This window comes from Pseudoliparis swirei, chromosome 11 (genome assembly GCF_029220125.1).
Source record: "Pseudoliparis swirei isolate HS2019 ecotype Mariana Trench chromosome 11, NWPU_hadal_v1, whole genome shotgun sequence".
Taxonomy (NCBI): Eukaryota; Metazoa; Chordata; class Actinopteri; order Perciformes; family Liparidae; genus Pseudoliparis; species Pseudoliparis swirei.
This window is the reverse complement of record NC_079398.1, coordinates 6,785,934-6,797,122: the sequence shown is the minus strand read 5'-3', so window position 1 is coordinate 6,797,122 and position 11,189 is coordinate 6,785,934. Positions and strand designations below refer to the sequence as shown.

General features: G+C 40.1%; 1 protein-coding gene across 1 annotated transcript; it reads left to right on the top strand.

Annotated features, from left to right (window-relative positions):
- Positions 1-577: 577 nt before the first annotated feature.
- Positions 578-10,293, top strand: rrh (retinal pigment epithelium-derived rhodopsin homolog). The gene is made up of 7 exons (XM_056427114.1): positions 578-800; positions 2,393-2,583; positions 4,396-4,495; positions 4,780-4,933; positions 5,888-6,056; positions 7,810-7,988; positions 8,799-10,293. The coding sequence occupies exons 1-7, from the start codon at positions 689-691 to the stop codon at positions 8,902-8,904; spliced, it is 1,011 nt and encodes a 336-aa protein (XP_056283089.1). The 5' UTR covers positions 578-688; the 3' UTR covers positions 8,905-10,293.
- Positions 10,294-11,189: the final 896 nt, after the last annotated feature.

The following is an 11,189-nucleotide window of genomic DNA, read 5'->3' as shown; positions in this document are numbered from 1 at the left end:
GTGCATCTGCGGCAGTCATCAGTGCTCACGTGGCCAAATAGATTAAACATCACTCCCCTTCGCGAGGGTTTCGGTGCAGTGGGTTTTTACCTGTCCGTCTCCTAGTCATAATTTCTTGTCAGCTTCGGTCCTAGTACAATACCGTAGCTGTACACGTTTACTGTGGGTGTCTCTAAAACTAGATTTTGACAAGTGAGGGGCTCAGGATTAGGTACAAATGCAGACCCAGTTTGTATTAAGTATTTAAACTGATTGCCACACTGTGAACTGAGGCCTTGGGGTCGTCAGTGGGTAATCCAGCCTTGGTTGTATCTACTGTGTAAAGTGAACAGTCTTCAGTTTGAAGCTCAGACATTAACTCAATTGCGTTTTTGGAATGTCAAAGAATATTGGCCAGAGCCAAGCAACTCCACGTGAGTGTTAATCCTCTCTTGGTCAGCCTTGTTGCCTCCTGCAAACTGGGGACAGGGAACCAGTGGTATGTAGTAATCCCCCCCACCCACACCCCCTCCACCGCCACTCCACAACAATACCCAACATATTTTAGTTTGACGAAGCATTTTGCAATACAGACGCTCTACGTCTCTTCTCTTTTAACTTTTTTTTTTCCGATTACCTCCAAGACTAGTGGGGACAACGTTTACTTCCATTAAGGGCCACTTTTGTGTTTTTTTTACCACGTAAAAAAATGGCCATTGACTCTGGAGTCAATATTTCAGATGATGTTGCACTTTATGGGGGAAAAAGTGCCTTTACCCAACTGGAGCATAACATCGTGGCTGGATATCTTATCACTGCAGGTAACAAAGAGGAGGCCACCAATGGCTGCACAAATAGTAGATGATAAATAATGTGATTGCTATGAATTCTCTGACTGATGTGCTTTTGTCAAAGTGTGTAGCTCTCTTGAATAAATGGCATTCAGTCATTGTTCAAAACATACTTTCAACACATCTCACATTTAACTCTCAAACGATTGATAGTAAAATGGGAGGAAATGGGATTTTGAGTATTATTGGCTGTTTAACAAATTCATTCAACCTAAGGAATGACATTTTCAGGAAAACTCCATTTTAAAAACACGAGGGCGAAAGAAAACATGAATGTTTCGAGGCCATTGATGGTGAAAGGAAACAAGTCCATTCTTACCCTTTGAACAATTGTTCTCATAGCATTATGTAACTGATCCAGGTATTACAAGACCTGTTTCTGAATTCCTACTTTTTATTTCTCTCATGGTAACTTTATTAAGACTGAATGTGACTGACAGGTTTTTCATAATCAGCATCACAATTTTTCTTTCGGTCTTCTCTGTTAAGATTCCGTCCATCTTGTATTGATCGTGGCATTTTGCTGTGTGAATAAATCTTTCTTTCCTGAATTTTGTTGCCTCGCTCCCATCACAGCACTCTTTTTTTGTCTAAATTCCTCAAATGAATCAGATTCACAGAAGCTGCCAGGAAAACATGTTGGCATTGTAGGTTTCTGCAAACCATGGATACTGTATGTTGAATGTTGCCATTTTTTGGTACGACTAAAATACAATAAGCATTAAGCAAATGGAGTGAAATAATATATAAAGCGACCTTTATTAAAAGTTGCGTGCTATGACAAGTAAAGTAATAGTATAAAACAAGCAAGAAATCTGCTCAAGGTGCATAACAAACACAGCACTTTCACAGAGGAGACCGCTGTTTGTGTCCTGTGTGAAACCAAAAGTAAACATTGACTTTATGCTTAGAATAAATAATATTGTTACGCTTGTTACATAATGTTGCATAGAAAAGTGTGCTACCGGCGGTTGTTACTTATATTACATTGTTATGTTATGTTATTTGAAAAAAAATCATGATATTTTTTCCCTCAAACAAGTAGTTTCATGGCTTTTACCTACTCAATCGTTTCCCAACGTTAACCATGTGTCAATGCGCGTTTCTGCAAGCATAATACAAGGCTGATAGGAAACATATATAATACGTATTTTTATTTCGTAAACGTCCATATTCAATGTGTTCTGTGGTTTGCAAAAAATGTACAATGCCTACAATTTCTTCTGGTGACTGGATTGACTTGTCACAGCGGAAAAGCACAGATATAATTAATTAATTAACTAGTGGCAGCAGATCATATAATCATCTCAATGAATATTGGCCAAAACGAATTACCATAAACATAACCACGGAAAATCGATTGATTGAGATATTGACTTGAATACAGTCTCGGAGCCATCACAGGAAAAATGTAGCTTAAACAACTTGTGTTTTCTTTACCTCTCAGTTCATACGACACATAATGATTGTTTATAATTTGGTTGTATAAAAAATGTATGTAATAAATATATCATTCGAGGTGCTCACACTTTACACCTTTTGCTTTTTGTTTCACTTCACAGGTGTCATAAGTTTATTAAGCAACATTGTTGTGCTGCTCATGTTTGTGAAGTTTAAGGAGCTTCGCACTGCTACCAACTTTATTATAATCAATCTGGCTCTTACTGACATTGGAGTGGCCGGTATTGGCTATCCCATGTCCGCGGCCTCAGACATCCACGGCAGCTGGAAATTTGGCTACGTAGGTTGTCAGGTGGGTGGAATGTTTCTTCACATGCACATTTTTTAAATAATCGAACAACCTACATCTACAATAAAGATTAAGAACATTATAGAAGATAAATATAATATATAATTGATAAAACAACAGTTTCTTGTTCTTATATCTTAAGTTATCACATGAATATATCTTGACATGGCCTGAAAAAACATCTTGTTATAATAATAAACATTTCAGGTTATAAAGAGATAATTATCCGTTTTTCTTTTCCTGGCATTTTCACCACCCATGTAGTTCTCCATTTCGTCATGCTTTCTACAACCTGAGCTTTATTTTCTGAGTTTACCATAAGAATCTACTTGTGAGGCGGAGGCCCGTGTCAGCTGCTGCACTGCACATGCCACGTGTTGGGATTCTTTTGGCAGATTATGTTCCCCCTCAGCCTTTGTTATTGCATAATCCTGCTCTCCAGTGGGCCAGATAGTATTAAAACCAAAGGGACCATACACAAATGGAATTCATCCACTGAGAATCTGTTAGAATTAAAATGACTGCTATCTATAGGCCATACAGAAAACCAGTGGTTATTCCATGTGTTCATCCGATCTTCCAGGCAGCCATTGTTGTAGTTTGTAGTTTGTTGTAGTTTAAAAATCAATGATGAGAAAACCAGACTTGTTTGAGTTATCCATCGCAGTGAACCCATGAATCAGAATTCCCTGTTGCCAAAATGATGGATAAATATATATAATTTTAATATCGTTGTATGGTGCGGGACAAACCTTTCAAACACTTTAATTTGGATTTATATGCAACTATACTATCACTTTGTAAAAAAATAGAAGCAAACATGGTAACATTTAATGGATAATCAGCAAGTTTGGAATGAGTTTATATGCACTCTGTCATATTCATTGAATGTATTTTAATTCTAAATCTGTCCTTCTGTACACATTACATCTATTGCACCTGTCCATCCTGGAGAGGGATCCTCCTCTGTTGCTCTCCTGAAGGTTTCTTCCTTTTTTCCCCCCTGAAGGGATATTTGGGAGTTTTTCCTGATCCGATGCGAGGTTTTGGGGCAGGGAAGTCTATGTGTACAGATTGTAAAGCACTCCGAGACAAATTTGTGAAATTGGGCTATACAAATAAACTGAATTGAATTGAAATATGACCATATATACATATATATATACTTTTTGAAAGTTTTAGATCAAGCGTCGGTTTGATGAACAGAAAAGTAATCAGTAGATTAAACGGTAATGAAAATAATTGTCGGTTGCCGTCCTAGTAGAACTTTTAGAAAACCAATGGCTTTGTTTCTGGTAGTTAGAACACATTGCAAGATCAAACACTCCAACATTTCCTTCAACTAAAGCAGGGGTGCTCACACTTTTTCAGCATGCGAGCTTCTTATTATGTGACCCAGTCAAGGCGATCGACCGACGGGGGGGGGGGGGGGGGGGTGCTAGTGACAATGACATGCTGCTGCTGTGTAATGTGGCGCCATAGAGAAAGTGACAGGGGGGCGGGCCAATTTCTTTTAATGTCATGCGATCTACCATACAACGCCGCGATCGACTGGCAGGTCGCCGCGATCGACGTATTGAGCACCCCTGAACTAAAGGATCAGTTAACGTGCTAGTTGGGTTGTCCTGTGTACATCCTATCAACTCCCGGCTGCTATGGAAATGTATGGATGCACCTAAAAGAAGGGAAAGTATGCAACTAGTTTGAACTAATAAGCCTCAAGAAAACATTATATTATAACCTATTATAACTACAGCAACAGGGCCATTATCTTTGACTAGCTAGTATTTGTAATCTCTGTTTGTTTGCCACCAGATCTATGCAGCTCTGAACATCTTCTTTGGCATGGCCAGCATCGGCCTGCTGACAGTGGTGGCCATCGACCGATACCTCACTATCTGCAGACCAGACCTAGGTATCTGTTTTTAAGTTTCTTTTCGCTTGGTGTACCTTATAAACTGGCGACTCATCAAGTTATTCCTGATCCCCAGGGTAATTGGTAACCCCTGACCTTTCTTAATTTAGAGCCACCACCCAGACAAAAAACTTACTTGTACACATCAAAACTGTAACGGGGAAGGGTGTTACTATAAGTGAACGTCTCCATGTTTCTGATGATATAAATCCTTTCTGTTGTAATGGTAATCCCACTGAGGATCTTGTAATGAAACCAGCATCTCAACTGACTTGTCTTTCCAGGGCAGAAAATGACGATGCGGTCATATAACCTTCTCATCCTGGCGGCATGGCTGAATGCTGTGTTCTGGTCCTCCATGCCCATGGTGGGCTGGGCTGGCTATGCACCCGACCCCAAAGGAGCTACATGCACCATCAACTGGAGAAATAATGACGCGTGAGTTATCAGCAGACTGCAGGTGTTATTGCATACTTTACTTACAACTGGCAGAAACTTTTATTTTTTTGGAGGAAATCGCTCCCTAGTGATGATTTTGAGTTGTCACAGCTCGTTTGTCTCAACTTATTTATCCATAAAAACAGTATGTTCAATTCAACCACTGATTACCAAAACCCCATAAATAAATACCCACAGACTAGAACTGTATACAAAAAAACCATGAAACTATATTTTATATAAAATCTTTGAAGTAAATCCATGCTAACAACAATACAAAAGCACACTGATGCTTCACTTCCACGGCATGGTACAGCTCTGCTCGATTCCACCCACTTTTGGTCCGAGGTATTTTGTCTCTATTTCGTTTTGCCCTGCCTACAGATAGGACCCTCAATGTAGGTGGGATGTTTCACCAACCCTGCCATGACATAATCTTCAACGTGACATTCGCCGTAACATAGAGTGCTCCACTAACGCCTACATTTACTACAGCAGATCAGGTTACGCTGCTGGAATGTCTTAGCTTAAGCCCTTCGTCAGTTCATCTGATTACTTGGGGCCTTCAGACACAGAGCTACAGCTCTTATTTTGAGCACATATGTTTGAGACCAATTTGTTTTTCACAAACATTGAACAAATATGAATGCACTGTACAATAAGATTCTGAATAGTACAAAATACATTGGCCACGCATACATTTTAAATGGGTTGACTACGGTAATTAAAGCCAGGGGAGAAGTGCTATTATACTGCTACTACTATGTTATGCATGCTATTACTATTACAACTGTAATTATGTGTACTATTAAATACATTACTACTATTACTACTGCTGATATGTTACATTTCTTCTTCCAAGTTGAGTAGAACTTGGGTTCTACACATACTCCAGTATGTGTGATTGTATGTTATGTTGGAGCAGACTCTATATCACTAACTTTCTATCCGCAGCTCTTTCATCTCTTACACTATGGCTGTGATTGCTGTGAACTTTGTGTTGCCTCTGTCCGCCATGTTTTACTGCTACTACAACGTGTCGGTGACTGTGAAGAGGTACAAAGCCAATAACTGCCTGGACAGCGTCAACATCGACTGGTCAGATCAGATAAACGTCACCAAGGTGAATACTAAACCACACTGAGCCATCAAGCTCACCCTTCTTTCTTCTACTTTTCCACTTCTGATGGCACGCAGCTTTGGCGTAGCCCGTCATTCTAGTAGTTATTGGATACCTCACATGCACCCGTATTGAATTTAATCAATATAATCTTCTTGGGTCACGCAATAACTCACACTTGAACCAAAATGTTTTTTTTTGTTACTTTGTAAAGGTGCGTTCACACCAAAAGCGATGCGATTTTTTCGCGCGACCGAATCCCATGAAAAGTCAACGTACAGACACGTGTGGCTGCGATAGGACTCGATCACACCAGACGCGCCTCTCAAAAACGCGTCGCCCGCAAAACCATAAATTCCCTATGGCCTTTCAGATGTGCTTTTTAAATGCCATGTGGCGAGTTTTTTTTGCGTATTTCAGGCGCAGTTAAAAGTTACAATATTCTCAACTTTAAGCGTGAGGCGCGGAGGCGCATCGCTCATCAATGTCACATTCGGCCAATGCAGCCAATCGAATCAAGCAAGAGGCGGGCTTTCCTTCATTTTTTTCCGACGAGAACCTCATATTAGCGGTATTTAATTACGAAGAGCTTTATAATCCTAAATCTAAACACCACTCAAACTGACTCGGTCGAAAGTGTAATTGAAAGCTCGTCATCGAGACACAATTCGCGGAATAGATTTTGGTATTCACCGTACACTTTCCTTTCTTTTAAAAAAATATCTTGAACCCAAAATCAACGGTTGGTTGCGCACGCAGGTCCGCTCCACAGGCGCACCACACTGTTTTGCCCGGCACGTTTTTGCCTAGGCGTTTTTGGTGCGGCTGCGCTTTTAAAAGTCGCCTCTGGTGTGATTGTGTCCATAGACACGATATTTTTCCAGGCGGCGCATTTGGGGCGACGCAATGTGGGCGACGCGTTTACGTGGCGCGTTTTCAGCGACCCAATTTTCGCCCCTCTTGAGTTGCTCCGCTCGTCATCGCTGTCTCGCCGCTGTTGAATCAGAACAAGACGGACAATAATGTTATGAACACAATAACAGCATTTAGATGTTCCGCTCTCGTAGCGCTGGAAGCGTAAGTCTTTCAGACATAACAGTAACTTCATCGGTGAAAGTGACCGAGCTGTATGAGCCTACGGGTGATGTCATGTAATAATATATATATACATGATATTAATGTCATGAACCCAAACACGAGGGCGTTAGTATGTGGGATGTCCACAACAAATATAAAGCAGCACTAGTGGTTAGTTATTCTGTGGTGGATGAAGGAAATGATAACGGTCTTAACGGAGACGAGACACGGAGCTAAGCCCCGTACCTCGCGGAGTGTCCGCTTGTGGCATGAACACGGCAAATGGTCGAGCGAGTAAACTCACACGTTTTGGGCGACGCGAAAAATCGCATCGCTTTTGGTGTGAACGCACCTTAAGCCAAATCCATATTTTTGTTTCCTTTTTTAATCCATCCGATAAAAATGGTCATTTTAATTCTAAGAATTAACAATATAAGAACAAACTGAATTCATGACATGGGTTTCAGACAGGGCGAATTAATGAATTACATTAGCATAAAGCTATGGTTTAGCGGCCTGGAGGACACTACTATCTAATCTTTCCTTTGTTTTGGTACCATCTCCGACTATACGCTGTAATCAGCTTCTAAGATCAGTAAAAAAAACAGGAAGTAAAGTGCTTTGTGCTGGCAGACGAATAAACAAGTGAATCAGCTGTCGCTGTGTTTGTGGCCGGCAGATGTCCGTGGTAATGATCGTCATGTTCCTGGTGGCCTGGTCTCCATACTCCATGGTCTGTCTCTGGGCCTCTTTCGGTGACCCCAAGACCATCCCAACCGCCATGGCTATCATTGCTCCACTCTTCGCCAAGTCCTCCACCTTTTACAACCCCTGCATTTATGTTATTGCCAACAAAAAGTGAGTGCTCTTTCTCGTCAAAATGCTTTGATATTCGTTAATGTGTACGCAGATGTATACTGGTTTTGGTCTTTTTGATGATGATTTTGTTGCCTCTTTGTGGTTGTTTTGTTCCTGTGTCTCTTTGTATCTCTTTGCAGCTGTATTTAAACTATTTGTCGTTCCTTTTTTTAATGTCTTTTTAATTGCTTATTGCTTTTTAATTTGTTTTTATGTATTTTTTTATTTGGAAATATTGACAGGTACATGCACACAGTAAACATGTACTATAACTGATATTTCCATAGTTTTTCATCTTTTTGTTAACATATAGAAACAGACAACAAACCCACCCCTCACCACCTAGAGTACAGGAAAATAAATACTTACAAATAAATAATAATAATTATTATTGCTTATTTATAATACTTATTTTTGAACTTGTTCCTTTTTTTCTATGTTGTGTTTGCAATTCACCCTGCTGCTTTAATTCCACAGTGGGTAAACTGTGGGACTAATAAAAGATTATTTTGAGACTATTTCCATAGTTTAATGTATTTTGTTTTCATCCCTCCCTCATTGGTACATATCTTTTGGTGGATGTTTTGTACATTTGTATAGTTGTGGGAGTGTCTTTGTGTCTCTTTACAGCTGTTTTGCATCTCTTTGTTCTTGTTTTTGTTTCAATGTAGTCTCTTTGTGTGATATTTTGTCGGTGACGGTCGGAGGGGGGGGGGGGGCACCTGTTCAGCCATTCAATTATCGTTGAGTAATGTTTTCGTGTTGTACGCTATTCAAAATTGATAATGATTGGCTGATATTTTCCTGCAGGTTCAGAAGAGCCATCATAGGGATGCTTCGATGTCAGACCAGGCAGCGAATCACCATCAATACCCAGGTTCCCATGACAACCTCCCAACAACCCCTGACCCAATGAGGTGAAATTAAGTTGAATCAAAGTAGCCTATCATTAAAACCATGTATAGAAGATTGCTTTGATGGATCAACATAAATTGGCATCTGTGTTTTCCTCCCTAATAATCTATCGCACTGTAGTGTTTACTGTGGCATTGTATTTATTTAGTGTGTTCTACTTTCTTCAATAACTAACTGACAAATAAATTCTTTCTGAGTTCTGCATTCTTCAACTGCTTGACAGGAGCATCCTCTTTGCTTGGAAAAGGCCAAAGAAATACTTTACTTTTATGTTCATGTTTCAGATACAGCGGTGCCACTTCTAATCAGATTCAATAGGGTTTCATTTAGTGACACGCTGACATTGTCGCTCGCATCAGAATCTCAAGAAAGTTAATTGGACAGGTATGAATTTGAACTATGTACTGTCAGGCCATGTATTCTGAGACCCTGTTCACACCTGCCTTCGACATGCGTTCCCACCTGGTATTAATTAGTATGTGTCTGCAAGGGCTGCTGCACTCCCCTGCTCTATATGCAAATAAACACGGAACATCGTTTATGGTTGCAAAGCAAAAATGCATTGTTGTTTTTCTCCAGTTTTTGTTTTGAATGATTTCATTTACTTACGTGTGCCGAGCAAATGAAGCTATCAGTAGACTTAGTACATATTATTTTATGAACTGTGACACTGCAGACCACCTGTGTTTCACCATCGATATTTGTCTTTCCCCCTCCCGAAATCAGAGCCAACCCAAACCACCGAGGGGGGCCGCTTTTATTTTAACATGACAGAAATACTTTTCAGCAAGGGTACTAATGGCACCTCAAATGCAATAAGACAACTTTGCACATTTCAGTGGTTTTTACTGGCTCTCTTGCATGACACATGCTTTAGGGATGATTGTATCTTAAAGTGCTTTCATAACTTTCAATACATTTTGACCGGATATTTCCTTATTTGGAGGAACTTATCATCATGTGGTCATGTTGCAGTTTAAATCCATGCTTTTCCAAAATGTCATCATTGTATGTTTTTTTTTTTCATAAGAATATCAATTATTGACCTATCAAGTTGGTGTTTGTGCAGAAATTTGAAGAAATTCTCTCCAGGTTTTCCTGACGGTTTGAATTTTTAATACAATGTGTATATAATGTTGGGTTTTAATAACTATAACAATGATATAACAATGAAGACACATAAACTAATAATTTTTTTGAATATTTATCTGAAAAGTAGTGGTCAGGTGAACAAGGTAAATTTCCCTATGCAATCTTGGGTTTGTATAGTACTTTAAAGTAAATGTAATTTATTAATTTCCACCACTGACTACACAAATATTAAGGCATTTAGTAGTATAATGGTCGCTGTTATATTATTTAAGTATTATTAAAGCAATATCTGTCATGATCCAAAGTTTTTGTGTCTTATTTTGAAGTCACTGACCGTGTTTACATGCATTCGAATAACTGGCTTAGTCGGACTGAAATCGAATTATCCGTTTCATGTAAACACCTTTGTTCGACTATGTGCGGTCCGACTACGATCCGATTAACACCCCTGGATAACTCGATCCGATCCAGTTGATAATTCGACTATCGCGGCATGTAACGGTGAATTGGATTAGGAACTGGACTTTGCGTCTTTGCGCATGCTTGAGATGCCGCCGCCCTCCTCCCCCCTCCCTCCCATGTCGTGACCCGGAAGTCGAAAGAGACGATAAGTTGTCACTGCCGGGAGCCTGGCCGGCAAAAACAAACAAACAATGCCAATAGCGCCATTTGCATTCGCTGTACTCCTATTAACATCATGCAAGAACAGTAGAGGGATGTAGCGTCGCCTTGCTCTCTGTTCGCCATCTTTCTCGAAATGTTGATGTTGTTGTTGTTGGTTGTTATTGGTAGTGGTGAAGAGGTCAAGCGGAAATGGCTGTATCACCACGAGTTGTAATGAAAACAGCGCCACCTATCGTATCGGATATGACATGCTTTCGGCCAATGATTCGAATTACTCACTGCCATGTATATTGGGATAATAGCAGATCCCCCAAAAGATAGCATAGTCCGACTAAAGCAAGATTCGAATTATACCATCATGTAAACGCACTGCATGTCTCTTGTGTCATCTGTTTCCATGCAGTTCCTGTCCCTGTGATTGTCTGCTCTGTTCCTGATTGTTTCCTCCTGTGTGATTGCAGACCCCGCCCTCATTGTTTTCACCTGTGCCTCGTTCCCCTGTGTATTTAGTCTGTGTATTTAGTCTGCGTCAACACTTTGTTCTGTGTCAGTTCGTCTCGAATGTTTTGC